This window comes from Elephas maximus, chromosome 2 (genome assembly GCF_024166365.1).
Source record: "Elephas maximus indicus isolate mEleMax1 chromosome 2, mEleMax1 primary haplotype, whole genome shotgun sequence".
Taxonomy (NCBI): Eukaryota; Metazoa; Chordata; class Mammalia; order Proboscidea; family Elephantidae; genus Elephas; species Elephas maximus.
This window is the reverse complement of record NC_064820.1, coordinates 143830420-143851837: the sequence shown is the minus strand read 5'-3', so window position 1 is coordinate 143851837 and position 21418 is coordinate 143830420. Positions and strand designations below refer to the sequence as shown.

At 39.8% G+C, this 21418-nt stretch overlaps 1 protein-coding gene across 3 annotated transcripts in view; it reads left to right on the top strand.

Moving 5' to 3' along the window:
• Nucleotides 1-48: 48 nt before the first annotated feature.
• AP3S1 (adaptor related protein complex 3 subunit sigma 1) overlaps nucleotides 49-21418 on the top strand; it is an 88640-nt gene continuing 67270 nt past the window's right edge. For all 3 annotated transcript variants that reach the window (XM_049873637.1, XM_049873639.1, XM_049873638.1), the window contains exon 1: nucleotides 49-242. In XM_049873637.1, the coding sequence (XP_049729594.1) occupies nucleotides 174-242 (69 nt within the window). In that variant the 5' untranslated portion in view covers nucleotides 49-173. The remainder of the gene's footprint in view (nucleotides 243-21418) is intronic.

The window sequence follows — 21418 nt, the reverse complement described above, 5'->3', positions numbered from 1 at the left end:
TGCCTCGCCCCGCCCCGGCCCCGCCCCGGCCCCGCCCAGCGCCTCGTGAGCGCGCGCGCGCGCGTGCGGGAGGGGGCGGGTGGGAAAGGATCGCCGGCGAGATTCCGAGGCGAGGCTCGCGCGCCCGCCCCCGCCCTGGCCCCCAGCGCCCACCCGGTCAGCCCGGCCCAGCCATGATCAAGGCGATCCTCATCTTCAACAACCACGGGAAGCCGCGGCTGTCCAAGTTCTACCAGCCCTACGTGAGTATCCAGCCGCTGCCGATCCGAGCGAGGGGGAGTCGTTCGTTGGTGGCGGGCAGCGCCCAGCGCCGCTTCCTCAGGGCGACCCCCTCGGGCGCGCCGCGGCCCTTCTCGCGCCCGGGCCGCCTTGCGCTCCCGGGCTGTCAGCCCCTTGGTGGGTGTGCAGGACGCCCACCTCCCCGCCGCGCTCCCATTCTCCGACGTGGCTCTGCTCAGGCGGTTGCTCCGCCCGTCTGTGGGCTGGGTGGCTTCCCGGCTGCGCAGGCGAGGCTCTGGAGACTTCCCTGTACCCGGCTCCCGCCGGTCTGGCAGCCGCAGCCCACCTGCTCCCCCACCATCCCTGCGCTCTAGCCTTCCTGCTGTCCGCGGTTTCGGGTAGCCTCTGAAGAAGCCACCGCGGAGCTCGTTCTTCCCTCGGCTCCACCTCCCTGACTCTGAAACAGCCTTTCCTGGTGGACTTCTTTCTGTGCTCCTGTGGACAGATGGGCTACTGTTTTCCCTGTAATTCTCTCGTACCGCAGGAACTTTGGCTTCCGGCGTTTTGATAATTGCAGCTCTGGACAGTCTCTTCTGTATGTTTCGACGCATGATGGACTGGCTAGTGTGACTTTTCAGGTGTCTCCTCATTAAAGAAAAGGATAAGCGAGAGCCTCACATTTTTATCGGACTTTTTCTCTAGTGGCTGTAATTTATTTACTCCCAAAATAACTGGTCACATTGTTTGTGGTTGACGGATTAGAACTGTGAATCTATACCTGAAAGTTATTATTTCATCTGCTGATTTGGCATGTTTCTATATCAGGGAATTTGACCTAATACAGAGTTATTTTTCTACTTAGAAAGAATAATACTATTTGTAAAGCTTGACTTTTAGAAATGTTAAGTAGTGTTGAGACGTGCCAGAAAAAACCCGCAAACCCATTGCTGTCCATTCGGTTCCAACTCGTAGAGACGCTATAGGACAGAGTAGAACTGCCCCAAAGAGTTTCCAAGGAGCGTCTCGTTGATTTGAACTGACGACCTTTTGGTTAGCAGCCGAACTCTTAACTAGTACACCACCAGGGTTTCCTTGAGAAGTGCAGGAGGCATTAAAGTAGTAAAGATGGTTTATTAATGATTGAGAAACGTTATAGACCTCTGTGTCAAGGGCTAAATTCACCACTAGACAAAACACATAATAGTTTAAGTGTAGGATTAAATGTAGAGATATAATTGTGGTTTATTGAGGCATTTTGCTTACAACCAGAAACGAACTTTGAATTAAATATTGAAATTGTTCCAGGCTAATACTTTTTTTTTTAATACTTTTATGCAGAAATATTCCAGATGGAAATCATTCCTGCCATTAGAAATTTAATGCAAAAGTGTTAGTTTGCCTAAAGTGATAATGCCATCTCTGTAGGTGTTAGCTGAAGTGAGAAATCTTGAGCTTATTTCTCATTTCCTTAAGTAGTTTTGCTAGACAAAAAAAATTTTCTACTACTCTTCTTTGGTTTTAGTTTAGTATAATTTAAGTACTAATGCTCTGTGCGGAGAGCCCGAGCGTCACAAATGGTTAAACGTTTGACTACTAGCCAAAAGGTTTGTGGTTCAAGCCCACTTAGAGATGCCTCGGAAGAAAGGCCTGGCGGTCTGCTTCCAAAAGGTCACAGCCTTGAAAATCCTGTGGAGCAATTCTGCTCTGCACACATGGGTCTTCATGAGTAGGCATCGACTTGACGGCAGCTACCAGCAGCAAAAACAAATGCTCTGTGTAACAATTCTACATCATTCTTTAATCCAGGATAAAATTCTTGTTGATCTTTCTAAGTGGAAAGAATGCCATAAACTTAACATTGTTACACATTTCCCTAAAATATAGTAGTAGCTTTTATTGATGAAGTCCTTTTCTTAACCATTTTGACAGTGTCATCCATTCTCAGTGTGGAAAAGGTATGCACCAGCAGTTAATTTGCAAGATAGTGAAATAGAATTCAAAAATTATTTTTCCATTCTTACACTTAGTAATTTAGAAATATTGAAAATAGTAAGTTTCCTGGCTAATCCACATAAACAGTGTAACGACTCACGTCATGTAGAATTTAACTACTCTATAGAATTTTTTTTTTTATTTTATAGAAAAATGTGTTTAATTTGGAAATCTAGGAGTACATCTTTCTCTTGTCCAGCAGTAGGAACAGAAATATCCTTGGCTTTTATTTAGCAGGTAGTTCTCAAGGTTAGTGGAAATAGGAAATAGGTAACAGCTCTGATGGCATTTTTGGCCATCGCATGAGTGATAATGCTACGGGGGTTAAGAGGCTAGAAGGTATAAAAAGGAGAATCTAGTGGTCACCAGCAGTATGGAAGTGGGGATGCTTGGAGCTGTTTTTGCGTGTCTTTCTTTCATGTATTGGATTTTGCCAACTGTTTATGTGTTTTTGCCTTTAGAAATAATTTAAGATGATTTGTTTATGTATTTCCTTCCTGTACTAGAGTTTAAGCTATTTCAGAGCAGAAATCTTTTTCATTCATTTATTTCATCAGTTCCATCAACTAGTTTGTCAACGAATATTTATTACATGCCTACCATGTACAGGTACTGTTTTAGAATCTAGAGATAAACAGAAAACTTCTACTCTTTGGGCAGGGGGACTGACAAAGCTAACAAGTAGAATATATAGCATGTCAGGTAGTAAGAAATACTGTGAAAAAAATAAAGTAGGGAAGGGTGATAGAGAGTGTGAGGATGACAATTTAAAATAGGTAGTCAGCTAAGACCTCACTAAGAAGGTGACATTTGAGCCAAGACTTGAATAAGGTAAGGGAAGCCAGCCTTGCACATATCTGGGGGAAGAGTGTTCCAGGCAGGGGGGAGTACCAAATGTGAAGGAGAAGATGCCTGTTTGAAGAATACCAAGAAAACTGGCATGGCAAGAGCAGAACATGTAGGGGACAGAGTAGTTGGAAATAAGATCTGTTTGATTAAAAAATAAAAACGTTTGCCATCAAGTCAATTCCAACTCATAGCAAGCCTATAGGACAGGGTAGAACTGGTGGATTCAAACTGCTGACCTTTTGGTTAGCAGCTGTAGTTCTTAACCACTACGTCACTAGGGTTTTCTCTGTTTGATTACGGCCATTTTGTTCTCTCTCTGGAATGTCTTTTCCTTCCATTATCAAATGTCCAAATTCAACCCCCTTGTTCTAGGCCCAGCTCAAACATCGCTTAAACATTCCTGATACCCCTTATCTTGCTTAAAGGTACCTCTTTGTTCTTAGGATTTTATTTTTGTCTTTATTATAACACAACACTGTTTGACAGCCTGTAATTCCTTGGGCATCCTATAGATTCCTTGAGGGAAGGTGTCAGGTTTTAGGTATATTTGTGTCATGCCCAGCACAGCACAAGTCTTGAACTTGGAAAACTCAGTAAATCTTTGTTAAATGAATGAGTGGAGTCTCCTGTTTTGGGATGGAGTTTGGATTAGAATTGACCCCCTGAGTTTCCTTCTGACTCTTAAAATTTAGACCTTAATTAACTAGGGGTTTTATGAATCCGTGCTTTCAGCACAAAGGAGTGAAATATCTATTACTTTGACTGTTTCTGCTTTAAGTTGACGGTAATCTCTGAGAAGTATATATCTAGTAAGATTGAGTTTTCAGTTTAATTTTTTGAGCATTACCTAAGGGTGTGACTGGGCTAACAGTTACTTACCCTGAGAGATGGTGATGTTCCAGTCCAGCAATAATGGTTTAACATAGAGCAGTTTGAAAAATTGTTTAACCATTTGCTAACCAGTTCTTCCGTACTGCATTGGGTTTCTATCCCTCATTTATCCTCTTTTATAACAATTTATGTATTCATCTGTATATTTTAATAGTGCAGATTTCTGTTTCCTGCTTTAATAGGTTTTTATATTTGATTGTGTCTCAAAGCTGCTGTTACGTGTGAGACATAAGACGAGCTCTAATTTGCTAAACTGAAGTTTTGGTTCGTGCTGCCAGAGTCAAACATTAAGAATTCAAGCGTGGACTCAGAATGGATCTCCTTTTGTTTTTGCTTTTTGTATCCTTGAGCTATGACTGTAGAAGTTCAAGGGTTTTTCTTGGTTTAATTGTCTCTTTAAATTGATGCCTATCCAAGATAAATAAATACATTGATGCTTATCCGCAGTAACTTGGCAGCAATAAACTTTAGAATTCCAATTGCCTGGCAATATCTGCACATTACTGTAAATGACTGAGACATAATTCTTGTATTAGGTTGTAATATGGTAAACAAAATATATTTTTACGTAGCCATCAAATAAGGAAAAGAAAACCTTGGGTTATGATTCTTGTTTCATTAATGAACCATGGCATATCCCTTTGTGAGCTACTTTACTAAGGTAAAAATGTTTTCCTTTATGTAAATTATCTTAGTTTCCACAGATAAAAAAAATTACTCTTTATATAGAGAGAATAATCATGTCTGTGGAAAGCTTTCAAACTGTAAAATAAATGAATTGCCTCAATTTTATTATGAACTGTATCTGATTATTAAGTTAAATCCAAGCCCTAGGAGGAACTGTAAGTTTGTTCTACCCTGTTTTCAAATTTTTCAGCATAAAAATATGTTTAAGAAATAACATGAAAAATCTTGAAAGTGTGTATAGTTTTTTTTTCTCCTTTTTAAAATATCCTTAAGAAAGATGCATTCATGTTTCTGATGTCTTTTTTTAGTGACAGTTAATGTGGCAGCTGGGATAGTTAAACTTAAGTCTGTGATTCAGATATAATCATCAATAGTCCAGAACATTACGATGTGAGCACATGATTTGAGCTTTTTTGTTAAAATAATTCTAAATGATTTGGCTTCCTTCCATATTGGTTAAGATGCTCTTGGCTGCATAAATTGGGTTTTATGTAGCCTGACTCAAATTTGCTTAACCAATTAAAGAACTATATTAAGATACATAATTGGAAGTGCACAGTAGTAGACAGATTCCAAGATTATTTGATTCAGCAAATCAATGACTTCATTTTCTATCCCGTTTCTTTCTCTTTCTCTGCTCTATTCTCCACAAAGTTGGTATTATCCAACTTGAAATCATTAGTAATCAGTTCATTACATAAGGAATGACCCATTTCTGCAATACTGGAATATGTCTTTCCCTTCAGTATGATTGGATTTACTCACTATCAATAACAGTAGCTTAAAACTAATAAGGATCCAGCCTTGGTGGTGAGGATGAAGGTGGAAACAGGAATAAAATTTGTATTGTGTTGGAAGGTAGAATAGAGGAGTGGATGTTGGGTAGGCAAACAGGGGTCCACTATTCCCTCTTGTTAGCTTACGTTGTTACTTTTAAATAGGCTTTACTTTTTTCTTCTCTGTAAATTTAGATTGCTTCTGATATTGCCGTTATTAGAGAAATGGTTCTTGGTAGTATGCAGTCGTGAACATAAGCCACAGAAGATATTGGTTCGTGGTAGTCCTTGTATCAAAGGATCATCGATAAACTCAAATTCTAATATTCTTACAATGTTTGTAGGTACTATGCTTGAAGTCTTGCTTTTTAAAAATTAAGATTAAACTGATCTGGTTGAAATTTAAATTGTATATAATAAAATGAAGTGTTCAATATTGCAGTAATCTTTGGTTTTGGGGAGAAAGTTATGAATAAGACAGTGTTACAGGTCATTCCTTGACCTTTCAAAACTGAGGAAAGCCTTGTATGGTGGATTTCAGGTAGTTTTGTTTCCACCACTCATCTGTCAGTTTGTTGTGCTGTGGAGACTTGCATGTTGCTGTGATACTGGGAGTTCTTCCACTGGAATTTCAAATATCAGCAGAGTCACCCATGATAAACAGGTTTCAGAGGCACTTTCAAACAAAGATAGACTAGGAAGAAAGGACCTGGCGATCTACTTCTAAAACAGAATTGACCAGTGAAAAAATGTTACGAATACCAGTGGAACATTGTCTGATATAGTGCCAAAAGATGAGCCCCTTAGATTGGAAGGCCCTTAAAATATGCTTGGGGAAGAGCTGCCTCCTCAAAGTAGAGTTGACCTTAATGACGTGGATGGAGTCAAGTTTTCGAGACTTTCATTTGTTGATGTGGCATGACAGAAATGAGAAGAAACAGCTGCAGACATCCATTAATAATTGGAACATAAAATATATGAAGTGGAAAAGTACAAGTTGTCAAAAACGGAATGCATAAAGATCGATATTCTAGGCATAACTGAAATGTACTGGTATTTGCCATTTTTGAGTCGGATAATCATATGGCCTACTATGCCAGGAATGGCAGATTGAAGAGGAATGGCATCACATTCATCACCAAAAAGAACATTTCAAGATCTACCCTGAAACACGGCACTCTCAGCGATAGTGTGATATCCACACACCTACCTACAAGAAGTCCAGTTAATACGACTGTTGCCAAACCACTAATGCCAAAGATGAAGAAGTTGAAGATTTTTCCCAACTTTTGTAGCCTGAAATTGATCAAACACGAAATCAAGATACACTGATAATTACTGGTGACTGGAACGTGAAAGTTGGAAATAAAGAAGAATCAGTGGTTGGAAAATATGGCCTTGGTGATAGAGATGATGCTGGAGATCACATGATAGAATTTTGCAAGACCAATAACTTATTCATTGCAAATACCTTTTTTCAGCAACACAGATGGTGACTCTCCTTGCCAGGTGGAATACACAGGAATCAAATTGACTACATCTGTGGAAAGAAACAATAGAAAAGCTCAATATCATCAGTCTGAACAAAGCCAGGGGCTGACTGTGGAACGGACCATCAGTTACTCATATGCAAGCTAGAATTGAAGCTGAAGGAAATTAAAACAAGTCCATGAGAGCCAAAGTATGACCCGAGTGTATCCCACCTGGATATAGAGATCATCTTAAGAACAGATTTGATGCATTGAACACTAATGACCAAAGACCAAATGAGTTGTAGGATGGCAACAAGGATGTCATATGTGAAGAAAGCAAACGGTCATTAAAAAGACAGGAAGAAAGAAAAGACCAAAATGAATGATAGAAGAGACTTTAAAACTTGCTCTTGAATGTAAAGTAGCTAAAGCGAAAGGGAATAAATGATAATGTAAAAGAGCTGAGCAGAAGATTTCAAAGGGCAGCTAGAGAAGACAAAGTATTATCATGAAATGTGTAAAGACCTAGAAGTTTGAAGCCAAAAGGGAAGAACATGCTTGGCATTTCTCAAGTCGAAAGAACTGAAGAAAAAATTCAAGCCTCAAGTTGCAGTTGGAAGGATTCTATGGGTAAAATATTGAACGATACAGGAAGTATATCCAAATAACATGGGAGGCAGGGCAAAGATGGCAGAATAGACAGATGCTTCCGGCGAGCCCTCTTACAACAAAGACCCAAACAAACAAGTGAAACAAGTATATTTATGACAAGCTAGGAGCCCTGAACATCAAAGGCAAACTCAGAAAACGAACTGAGCAGCTGGGGGTGGGGGAGGGAGGGTGGGAAGAGACGGTTCAGAAGTGGAGAGGAGTTGACCAGAATCGCCAGAAGCCCTCAGGCACCATTCCCGGAAGCAGCTGTGGTGGGCTGGTACTAGCGTTCGGCCACAGTTTCCTCAGGGAGAAGCAGCCAGCCACACAGCCTACTCACACCTCTGGAACCAGAGAAGAACAGCGCTTTTGGCAAAAGCTAAGTACTTGCGTATATTTTACCGTGCCCCCTGCCCCCAAGCTGGCTTCAGCGGCTATTGAGTTCCCTGGGCCTGAGATAGGCCCTGTTGAGCACCTAGAGCTATCCTCCTGGCCTTGGAGAAGGGATAAATTCGCCATTTGGGGAAAAGATAATTTGCCAGTTCCACTAACCGGGGGAGCTCAGGACAGAAGCAGCTCGTGTCCAGGCATAAACGGTCTGTGGACTTTGAGCACCTTTCCCCCCTGCATGGACCTGTGTGGGCCTATTTCAGGAGAATAGGCCCTTGTTGGCAGACTACAACTGCTTCAGCTGTGTAGTGGAGAGGTGGGTGTTTGATGTTTGACACCTCTTTGCCTATTAAACAGGGTCCTAGCCTACCCACATCAGGGGCCTAAGGACTAGTGGCTCCTCCACTTAGGCCACCCAGCCACCTGTGACGGGGTCCAAGGATAACTGGTACCTCCCAGTCATTACAACCAAAACACTGGGTGTCCATGGTCCGTCTGCAGAACCTACCCACCTATACACTTTAGGGAAGAGGGACTTTCCTCAGAGACACTTGGGGGATGACTCTCAACCCCCTGCCTTGTTCAGAGTGTGGCCCCCTGTGGCAACCAGATACCAGTACCTACACCAATCACCCCTGCCCCTCTAAGACTGTAAGATAGAGCCTGTACCACCCACTTGATGATCAGCTACCTGGACACCTGAGCTGAAATCATACAAGAAAAGTGAATGGACCCTTAGACTGATATACCTAATAACAGCTGTAGCCATCTGGGGACAGGACTTCAGAGATCCAAAGGCAAAAATAATCAAGCTAGCTCACTCAAGCAACCATTCAAGCATATCAAAACAAAACAAATTAAGAAACTATGGTACGGTAAGCAAACATAAAATAAACTAATACAATAACTTATAGATGGTTTGGAGACAACAGTCAATATCAAGTCACATAAAGAAACAGACCATGATCGCCTCAGCAAGCTCTCAAAGCAAAGAATCAAGGGATCTTATAGATGAAAGTACCTTCCTGGAATTACCGGGTACAGAATACAAATGATTAATATACCGAACCCTTCAAGACATTAGGAAGGAAATGAGGCAATATGCAGAACAAGCCAAGGAACACATAGGTAAAGCAGTTGAAGAAATTAAAAAGGTTATTCAGGAACATAATGAGAAATTTAATAAGCTGAGAAAATCCATAGAGAGACACCAATCAGAAATTCAGAAGATTAACAATAAAATTACAGAATTAAACAACTCAGTACAAAGTCAGAGGAGCAGAATTGAGCAAGTGGAAGGCAAGATTGGTGAACTGGAAGGTAGAGCACTTGGCACCAATATATTTGAAGAAAACTCAGATAAAAGAACTTGAAAAAATGAAGAAACCTTAAGAATCATGTGGGACTCTGTCAAGAGAAATAACCTATGAGTGATTGGAGTACCAGAACAGGGAGGGATAACGGAAAATACAGAGAGAATTGTTGAAGATTTGTTGACAGAAAACTTCCCTGATATCATGAAAGATGAGAAGATGTCTATCCAAGATGCTCGTTGAATTCCACATAATGTAGATTTTAAAATAAAATCACCAAGACATATTATAATCAAACTTGCCAAAACCAAAGATAAAGAGAGGATTTTAAGAGCAGCTAGGGATAAACGAAAAGTCACCTACAAAGGAGAGTCAATAAGAATAAGCTCAGACTACTTGGGAGAAACCATGCAGGCAAGAAGGCAATGGGATGACTTATATAAAGCATTGAAGGAAACAGATTGCCAGCCAAGAATCATATATCCAGCAAAACTGTCTCTGAAATATGAAGGTGAAATTAGGACATTTCCAGATAAACAGAAGTTTAGGGAATTAGTAAAAACCAAACCAAAACTACAAGAAATGCTAAAGTGAGTTCTTTGGTTAGAAAATCAATAATATCAGATATCAGCTCAAGACTAGAACACTGGACAGAGCAATCAGATGTCAACCCAGACAGGGAAATCACAAAAATAAATCAAGATTAAAAAAAAAATGCTTAAAATAAGGAAACAGCGATGTTATCATGTAAAAGAAGACAACATTAAAACAATAAAGAGGGACTAGAAAGTGTAGTCATAGATTTTTCATGTGGAGAGGAAGAGAAGGCGATACAAAGAAATAAAAGTTAAGTTTAAATTTAGAAAAATAGGGGTAAATATTAAGGTAATCACAAAGGAGACAAACTCTCCTACACATCAAAATAAAATACAAGAAAAAAACAGACTCAGCAGAAACAAAATCAACAACAATGAATATGAGGAAAGGACAATATATAAAGATAAACTACTCAGCAAAATAAGGTGGAAGGAATACACAGTCACTGTACCAAAAAGAATCGGTCGACGTTAACTGTTTATTTCAGGAGGTAGCATATGGTCAAGAACTGATGGTATTGAAGGAAAAAGTCCAAGCTGCACTTGAAGGCGTTGGCAAGAAATAATGCTTCAGGAATTGACAGAACACCAATTGAGAGTTTCAGTAACTAGATACAGTGCTGGAGGTGCTCATTCATCTATGCCAGGAAATTTGGAAGATAGCTATCTGGCCAAGCAACTGGAAGAGATGCATATTTGTGTCCATTCTAAAGAAAGATGATCCAGCAGAATGTGGAAATTATCAAATGATATCATTAATGTCACGCAAAAGTAAACTTTTGGTGAAGGTAATTCAAAAACATTTGCAGCAATGCTTTGACAGAGAACTGCCAGAAATTCAAGCCAGATTCAGAAGAGGACATGGAACAAGGAACATCATTGCTGATGTTGGATGGATCTTGGCTGAAAGACGAGAATACCAGAAAGATGTTTACTTGTGTTTTGTTGACTATGCAAAGGCATTCACTGTGTGGATCATAATAAATTGTGTATAACATTGCAAAGAATGGGAATTCCAGAATAATTAATTGTGCTTATGTGGAACCTGTACTTAGACCAAGAGGTAGTCATTCCAACAGAACAAGGGGGTATTGTGTGTGGCTTAAAATCAGGAAGGGTATGTGTCAGGGTTGTATCCTTTCACCACACTTACACGATCTGTATGCTGAGCAAATAATCAGAGAATCCAGACTATGTGAAGAAAAATGGGGCATCAAGATTGGAGGAAGACTCATTAACAACCTACGATATGTAGATGACACAACCTTGCTTGCTGAAAGTGAAGAGGACTTGAGGCAGTTACTGATGAAGATCAAAGACAGCAGCTTTCAGTATGGATGACACCTCAACATAAAGAAAACAAATCCTCACAACTCGATCAGTAAGCAACATCATGATAAAAACCCCTTGCCATCGAGTAAATTCTGATTCATAGTGACCTTATAAGAGAGAGTAGAACTGTCCCATAGGGTTAAGTTGTCAAGGATTTCATTTTACTTGGATCCACAATCAATGCCCATGCAAGCAGCAGTCAAGGCATCAAATGACATATTGCTTTGAGCACATCTGCTGCAAAAGACGTCTTGAAAGTGTTGAGAACCAAAGATGTCACTTTGAGGACTAAGGTGTGCCTAACCCAAGTCATGGTACTTTCATTCGCTTCATATGTGTGCGAAAGCTGGACCATGAGTAAGGAAGATGGAAGAAGAATTGATATCTTTGAATTATGGTGTTAGCGGCAACGAATATTGAATATACTGTGGACTGCCAAAAGAATGAACAAATATGTCTTGAAAAAAGTGCAGCCAGAGTGCTTCTTAGAAAAGAGGATGGTGAGGCTGTGTGTTACTTACCTTTGACATGTTATCATGAAAGACTAGTCCCGGGAAAAGGACATTGTGCTTGGTAAAGTAGAGGATCAGTGAATGAGAGGAAGACCTTCAGTGTGATGGATTGACAATGGCTGCAAAGATGTGCTCAAGCACAGCAGTGATTGTGAAGATGGCACAGTACTGGGCAGTGTTTCATTCTGTTGTACATAGAGTTGCTATGAGTCGGAACCTACTCGATGGCAGCTAACATCAGCAACATATTATGTTTCTTTAGCAAAGTCATTGATTGTTTAGAATTTAATTTTTTTTGATTATGTGGAAAATATTTAAATATTAAGATCATTAAGGTCGTTCTTGATTTCACCATACACAGATAACAGTTAACATTTAACGTATTTCCTCTAGTCATTATTTTTTCTTGCAGAATGTCCCCAAGACATGTATATACTTTTTAGACGTTAATAACACAATATGAATGCATTGAAGCTAATATTAATAACACAATATGAATGCATTGAAGCTAGAGGTGGGTAAATTGAACATCTGTGGCTTTAAGATAACCGAATATGTTAATGTCTGGCCACTCTATTGTTAAGTATTTAAAAAAATACATTAATATATGTTAGCATGTTAATAATTTATATAATTGTTTTCTCTGTGTATGTCTTCCTTTTTTATAAAATTGAACTCATATTCTCTGTTACCTGCCTGTGTCAAGGTGACCTTTCCTTTTTCTGATCTTGAATACACTTTTTTTGCTGAATTTTGTTTGAAAGTCATTTATTCTTACCTTTAGCACTTGAAGTCTTTTTTGTATTTGCGGGTTCTGATTTTCTTCACTGCGGCTGATAATCCAAGGTGATTCTGAGTTGTAGACCACTTAGAGGGGCCGTTCCCTTTCCAACCTCTTATTACATAAAAATCTAAAGTTGGGATGAATTACACATCTTTCCTTGCCTCCTCTGCCCTGTCAGACTTCCTGTATCAGATCCTTTGGACTAAAATGTAGATAAATGACATTCTTTATTGAAAAATCAGGAACCTCTCAGAAGGGTAGGGTACTGCTGTGTAAGAGGAGTAAAGGTAAAATTCTAGCTGATGGATGTTTTCTTAAAATCTCAAGAGGAGGTGCTTCTAGACTTAGGCCTTTGCTAGGAAGAATAGCCTTTCTAGATACTATCTGACCTATGTCTCCATTGCACTCTCCTTTCTTTCCCTGCATATATTTCTTCGACAGATATTTATTTGTTGTCTCTGTGGCTCTGTTCTAAAGACTGGTAATACAGTGATGAATAAGACAGACTTCATCCCAGTATCATGAGTTTAAGTTCTAGTGATGGGATATAGACAGTGAACAAATTATATAAGATTGTGTTAAGTCTTTGAAGAAAAATAAAGGAATGAAGAGTGATGGGGAAGAGAGGCTGCATTAGATAGGATCATCAGGGAAAATTCTTTGAGTATGTGATATTTGAAGAGAACTGTTTTCGATAAGGGAGAGACATCTGTAAGGACAGCAGAGGCAAGAATATTTCAGGCAGGAAGGTGCAGAGCCCCTCAAGCCAGACTAAATTTGGTATGTTGAGGAATAACAAGAAGGCAGGTTGAGGGATCACAGGGAAGAGATGAGGTCATAGGGAAAGACAGAGCCAGATCATGCCTACATGCCACACCGTGCAGCCCCTTCTTCAAATCTTTCATTCTGGTGACATCATCCCCAGCATACTCTCTGCAGGAGATATTTCTTCTTGAATCCTACTTGTATTTTGCAAAGTTGAACAATGCCTCTGACCTCTGTGGTAGAGTCAGTGATGCTCTCCTTTGCTCAGATATTTTCTTCTCTACCCAGTTATTGCTAGGTTCCAGAGAGGTGGGGGTGCTAGTCCAATGAATGAAGGTAAAAGTGAGTGCCCCAGTTTCGTGTGGCTTCTATACCAGTGAGACCTGTGATCAAGCTGGTTCTATTTTCTGTCACCTGTGAAGTTACACACCTCAGGAAGATAAGTTTTTTTTTCCTCAGACATCTCACACAGTCTTAGTTATATGTGAGCAGAGCTTACGTGAAGTCTTCTAGACCAGCTCCATTATTGTGTTGAGAAGCATTTATATCTTTCCTGCCTTGCTTGAAGCCTCATGTAATTACAAGAATCACTAGCTGTCAGTCGTTGTTCTCTTTGTTACCCAGGAGGAATGGGCTCTTTTTCAATGTGCCAGTCCCACTGAATTATTTTGATTCCTGTGTGCTATCTAATTAAGTGGAGTAGATTGCCATTTCATCTACTGCATAAATATCCTGCTATGTTTTGTCACTGACATTATCTTAGAAACATTTTAATGACTGCATAATAATTCATTATATACCCAGAAAACCAAACCTGCTGCCGTCAAGTCAACTCTGATTTATAGCGACTCTATGGCACAGAGTAGAACGGCCTCCATAGGGTTTGCAAGGCTGAAATCCTTACAGGAGCAGACTGCCACATCTTCCCATGAAGAGCATCTGCTATAAATAATGCTGCTGTGAACATTCATGTACAAACTTTTGCATGGACACACGTTTTCATTTCTCTTAGACAGGTACCTAGGAGTGGAATTGCTGGGTCACATGGTAATTCTATATTTGCCTTTTCAAGAAACCGCTAAACTGTTTTCCACAGCAGCTGCACCATTTTATATACCCACCAGCAACGGATGAGGGTTTCAGTTTTTCCACATCCTAACCAATACTCACTTTTCATTTTTTTATTAAAGCCATCCCAGTGAGTGTGAAGCAGTACCTTATTATGGTTTTGATTTGCATTTCTCTATGACTAATGATGTTGAGCATCTTTTCATGTGCTTATTGACCATTTGTATATCTTCTTTGGAGAAATGTCTATTTTGTCCATTTTTTCATTGAGTTGTTTGTCTTTTTGTTCACTTGTAGGAGCTCTTTATATATTGTAGATTCAAATCTCTTATCAGATATGTGATTTGCAAGTACTTTCTTCCATGTGGTGAATGGGTGAGTTATCTTTTCACTTTCTTGATTATATCATTTGCAACACAAAGGTTTTTGATGCTGTACAGTTTTATCTATTTTTTTCTTTGCGTGTGCTTTTGGTGTCATATCTAAGAACGCTTTGCGTAATTTCAGGGTCTCAACGATTTATGCCTAGATTTCCTCCCAAGAGTTTTATAGTTCTTTTAGTTCTTACATTTAAGATTAACTAAACATGGTTCATGTTTAGTTAATTTTTGTGTAGTGTAAAGTAGTGATCCAACTTCATTCTTTTATATGTGGATATCCAGTTGTCTAAGCATCATTTGTTGAAAAGACTGTTCTTTCCCCCATTGGATTGTCTTGGTACTTTGCCTCAAACCACCCCCCCGCCCCCTGCTAATTTTACTTTGTTCTTGGAGTTCTCAGATCTTCCAGCTGTCACCATGATCCAGACTCTCTTCTTAAGTATTTCAAGCCTCAGTCTGTCTTCTGATTAGCTGGTTGTTATTTAAATAAAATAATAGGGTCTTTGTCAGTGAAACTGAAAAACATCTTGGTATGGTAGATGATGGGTGCTAATAATAGTTGATATTATTGGGTACTTCCTTAGTTGTGCTAAGCACTTTTTATACATTGTGAGGGAGAAAACCAGGGGATTCTTCTCTAAAGAAATTTAATGAAATGTCTGGGGGAATGCTGATTAAGTTTCTGTCGTGGATACTTCATGATTGCTTGTGTTAAGAATTAAGGGTGCCCCTATCCTGATTGCTGGTTCTTAATGTACTTAGGCTAAAGTGACTTAGCCAGACCTGGGAGAGGCCTGGCAAAAACCATACTCACTGAGTTTTCTTTGCTGAGTTGGTCTGTTTTTCCTGAACCCTGGTGGTTCAATGGTTAAGTGTTCGGCTGTTAACCATAAGGTCAGCTGTTCGAACCTACCAGCTCCACGGGAGAAAAGCTCTAGCGATCTGCTCCCATAAAGATTAACACCATAGGAAACTCTATGGGCAGTTCTCCTCTGTCCTGTAGGGTTGCTCTGAGTTGGAATCCATGGCACACAACAATAACAGCAACAAAGGTTGCAGTGCTCTATTCTTCATATGTGCTCCTTGCTTTCCTGATTCCATGCTTTTGACCAAATTTTTCCTTGTACCTCAAACGGTTGTTTCATCCAACCTTACACTTACCTATTCACTACATTTCTGAATTCTATATATTTGTTAAGGCCCTTCCTAGAGATCTGTCGCTTTTCCGTTTTTATTTTTTGTTGACAATAATTTAGCTGCTGCAAATAATTGCACCCCTTGACTTCTTACACTATGTTATCTGTACTGTTCTGTATGTCAGGGATTGCCCTCTAACTTATTAAAAAGACGTTGGTTGCTGCTTTAGGGTATAAAAAAGGCAAGATACAAAACATTACATAAAAGTTTAAAATAATTATGTCCATTTTTATGTTATTACATCATAAGCTCTTTGAGAAAAGAATCTACTTGTCATTCAGCTTGGTGATCCCATTTATTTTCACACCTAGTGGAGTGAATGAATGCATTATAACAAAAAAGTTCTGTGTGCGTGTGAGGAAAAAAGGGAGGGATGAGGATAATGATAAATTTACTGTTTGATTAAAAAAAATTTTTTTTTTTATTAGAGGGACATTTTTCTTTTAAAGTTCCTTTTATGACGTATGAATATTCATTAATGCATTAAACATATTTAAAATAATAAAGGTTGCTGCTTTTATGTAGCCCTAGTTGTCGTTAGACTGATGTAATCTAGGAGTTGTGACGAACTGAAATGTGTCTCTTTTGCTTCTGTTACGAAACTGTTAGGAAATCTGATCAGCCTGAATGAAGCAAGCTCCAGGCTTCTTTATGAAAGCTGTTAAATTAAAGTGATTATTAAAGAATGGAAGATTGCCTTGTATCAGGAGAGACTTGATTTATTTAGCTTAGACTTTTGGATATTTAATTAAAATTTCAAGACATTCTTTCCTATATTGGTTGAGTATTGCTGGTATTCTAAGAATGAATGATGATTCCAAGTAGCAGTCTTGAAGTTCATTTGAGAGATTCTTTTCACTGTTAAAATAATGAAACATAGCATATTTTACCTGTTACGTGTTAGTAAACAATAATATAATAGAAAAAGAGAACTCCCTGTAAGAACTTTATACTGTCGTGAGAATTCTAGAGCTTAGCGTCTCTCTGGCCCTTGTTCCATAGTCACATCTCCCTCTGACCACAGCCTGGAAAGCCTCTGCAGTTTTAAAGACCCATGTGATTAGATTGGGCCCACCCAGATAATTTGGGATAATGTCCTCATCTCAAAGGCCTTAATTTAGTGGCAACCCGAGAAGTTCATTTTGCCATGTAAGGAATATGTTCATAGGTTTCAGGGATTAGCATATTGACATCTTTGTTGGGCCGTTGTGCTGCTACCATAGTACCTTTCTCCCCGACCCCACCCCACCACTATCCAAGGACCCTCATTTTTTATCCTCTCCAAGGAGTATACCCACAGGCTTTTCTTGGGGGTCATGGAGGGGATTTAGTGATTGTTCTGCTTCTTAAACATACTTTCAGTGAGTCCTTATTTTAAACTTGCTTCTTCAATCTCGCTTCCAAAAATACCTAAAAGCACCAATTCCTGAGTTTTTGGTGTTTTGTGTTACAAATTGGGTTCATTCTTGAATTTCTGTGTTGCCAATTTAGGATTCAGCTTTCTGAGGTCTACTTAATACTTTACCACTCATTCATCTGCTGTCAAAATTTTGCTGTCTTTGTCTTCCTTTCCCATTTTCCATATCCTTCTGAGTTTATGCCTTTACAAAAAATTATGTATATATATACACATATAAAATTTTAAAAAGTCCTTTAATATGTTCTCTTATTAGGGGTTTGGGAAGGCAGCAAAGGTAGATGTGTATTTAATCTACTATCTTTACTTAGACTAGAGCTCTACTTTTAACTACTATACCATACTGCCTTTTTGTTTATTGTCTCTTTTTTGGTGGAAGGTGTATTCATTTCCTAGGGCTGCTGTAACAAAATACCACAAAGTGGGTGCCTTATAAAAACAGGAATTTATGATCTCACAGTTCTGGAGGCTAGTAGTCTGAATTCAGGTTGTCAGCAGCACCATGTTATCCCCGAAGGTGCTAAGAGAACAGAAATAACTTCATGGTCACATGGCTCTCTTCCGTGTCTGTCTGTCTGTGTCTGTTCTCTTTTATAAAGATACCACTTATTGAATTAGGACCTACCCTACTCTAATGTATGACTTCATGTTAACTGATAACATCCTCAGAGGCCTTATTTCCAAAGTTCATAGGTACCTGGAGTTAGGACTTTGACATATCTTGTTGGGGGACATAGTTCAATCCATAACATAATGTAACCCAGATATTTTATAATATAAATGGATGTGGATCCCATTGTTCAGTACACTTTTATGGACAGCTGTATGCCAGCCCCTCTGCTGAACACTTAAGTTTACAAACAAAATCTGGAGCTCAGAGTGTAGTGGCAGAGTCTGGGAATCTACCAAAGAAATTTGAACACATTGTTTTAAGTGTATAGGAGTTAGAACAGTAGCAAGAAAGTGCAGAGAAAGAAAGAATTAATTTTTCTTGGTAGAATTTAAAAAAAAAAAAACCTTCACAGAAGTAATAATGTTTCCAGATCACAGCCCAGACACCTTGTCAAGAAATGTGACTGGTTTGCCTCCTGTGGTGGAGGAAGTGGCTTGCTGGTGACCAGAGGGGCAGTCTCTTCAACCTCGATGAGGTGTGGGTTTTATTTCCTCAACTTCAGAATTAATAACTTGGACCTTTGGTTGCCTGCCTGGAGACATTATTTGATGTGTCTAATTCTGGCTATTACTATTCTTCCCTACACTTTAGGAGAACCAGCGAAGTCATTGGCAAAACTGATGGTTCCTGGTCACTTGATAGTTTCTTTCTAAGTCAGGTTTTGAGTTAGGCATTACTCATTAGATGTATGACCTCAGAGAGGTCACTTAAACACACTTAGCCTCAGCTTCCTCCTATTTTACCTCATACACAGGGGTAACAATACTTTTTGTTATGAGAATTAAATGATAGGTAAACAGTTAGCAGTGCCTCAGGCACAGTAAATGTTCAGTGTTATTGGCTGTCAGCTAGCCAGCCATCGACTCATGGTGACTTCTGTACACAATGAAGCAAAACTCTGCCTGGTCCAGCACCATCCCCATGATCGATTGAGGATCGGATAGTTGTGATCCGTAGGGTTTTTGTTGGAAGATTGCCAGATCTTTCTTCCTCATCCATCTTAGTCTGGAAGCTCCCCTGAAGCTTTGTTCAGCAACAGCAACACGCAAGCCTCCACTGACAGGCAGGTGATAGCTACACTTGAGGTGCATTGTCTCGGAGTCAAGCCTGGGTTCGCAGGTTCCTCTCAGGTATAGCCTATATACGTCAGATTGGAGATCCTTTGGTCTAGCAGACTGACAGGAACAGTTTGGTGAAATATGGTAAGATTAAGGGAGAGTAAGGGGGCAGTGGTCGTTCTGTGGTGGAACGCTTGCCTTCCATGAGGGAGACCCAGGTTCACATTCATTCTCTCCCCTGGTCCTCCTGACAACAATTTGAGGGAGGCATTATCTGTATCTTTGTTTATAGATAAAGAAATTGAGGTCCAAAGATAGTGAATGATTTCATGTGGTATGGTGGTTAAGAATATGAACTCTGGAGCCAGACTACCAGAGTTCAAATTCTGGCTCCCCATTTACTAGTGCATGACCTTAAGCAAGTTACATAAGGTCTTCGTGCCTCATTTTTCCCATCTATGAAATGGTGGTAGTGCCTGACACAATGGAAGTTCCTAATAAGTGTTAGCCATTTCTATTATTTTCTTAAGTCAATAGTAGACTTGTTGATTTGTTTAGCACTTGCTTATTGAGCAGCTACTACATGCCAGGCATTGTGCAAGATGCCGAAGATACAATGGTGATACTCTTCCAGGTCTTATGGAGCTAGTGGGGAAGACTTAAACCAATTAATCACACAAATATAAAACTATACTTACAGTAAATGTTATGAAGAAAGTATATATGGTATTGTAATGAGAATACAGGAGTCCCTGGGTGGTGCAAATGTTTAAGTGCCTCATGTTCAAAGGTCCTGAGGCTAGAGCACAGGTGCCAGGGAGGACCTGGGCAGATGAGTTGGTGGGTAGGAAGGGTCCCACCATTCAGGGCCCCACAGGCTATATGAAAGATTTTGATCTTCGTTCTAGGTGCAAAAAGAAGGATGCTAAGTTGTAAAGTGACAACAGTCAGATCTGTGTTTTGAAAAGATTATTGTGACTGCAAGGTGGAGAATAGATTGGTAGGTGGTGAGAGGGGATTCAGGCATGGCTGATAGGAGACTGTGGGGTGCAGGGTTCATGGTTCTGGCGCTCAGAGGAGAGGCCTGTGCTGGAGATAAAAATGTGTGAGTCTTGGAAGATAGATTAGAGTCAGGGTCATGAGCTAGCTGGCCTGAGGAGAGTCTAGAGCTGTGCTGTCCAATATAGTAGCCATTAACCACATGCGGCTATTGAAAAAACCCCGTTTCTGTCAAGTCAGCACTGACTCGTAGCAACCCTATAGGACAGAGTAGAACTACCCCAGAGGGTTTCCAAGGAGTGGCTGGTGTATTCCAACTGCCGGCCTTTTGGTTAGCAGCTGAGCTTTTAACCACTGTGCCGCCAGGGCTCCAAGTATGTGGCTAGTAAGCAATTAAACTGTGTTCAGTCTGAGTTTAGATGAGTTGTAAGTATAAAACACACATTGACTTTTGAAGACAGTAAAAGAATGTAAAATATTTTAGTAATGTGTATATTGATTGCATGTTAAACTAATATTTTGGATATATTGAATTGAGTAAAAATCATTATTAAAAGTGAAAAAAATTTAAAAGAAGAACAGTGTTTCAGCTGAGTTTTATAAAGGAAATAAAACCCGTTGCCGTCGAGTCGATTCAGACTCGTAGAGACCGTATAGGACAGAGTAGAACTGCCAGGGAGCACCTGGTGGATTTGAACTGCAGACCTTTTGGTTAGCAGCCAAACTCTTAACCACTACGTCACCAGGATTTCCATAAAGGCATAGGTCCCTTGTTATTTTAGGTGATGGGAAATGCAATACCCACTATGGGTGAGGTCTGCACAGCTTGACCAAGGCAAATGAAGACACTAAGAAGTACGCAAGAATAAGAGACGGTTTCAGTAAATACTATGGTATATACGGTTTTGTAACGACAGTAATAACAACCAAAATGTATATGAGTGGGGTTACAAAGGTATATATGTGTGTATGTATGTGTATAGAAAGGTATATGTGAATACATGTGTGTGCATATATACTGTTTATCTGTAGACATGTATATACATGTTTGAGTGTGCTGCACATATATATTCATATATATAATAAAGCACATAGGGGCACAGTTACGGAGACTTCCTAGACACATCCAGACACCTCGTGGGATTGGTTTACTGGGTTAAAAGATGTTTTATGGTATGGTACGGCATTTGGATTGGTTCCCAGGTGGCCAGAAAATAAATGGTTAAGTTTTCAACTGTTAACTGAAAAGTTAAGGGGCCCTGGTGGTGCGATGGTTACGCACTCAATTGCCAGCCAAAAGGTCTGTGATTTGAACCCACTAGCAGCTCTGCGGAAAAGAAAAGACCTGGTGATCTGCTCCTATAAAGATTACAGCCTAGGAAACCCAATGGGGCAGA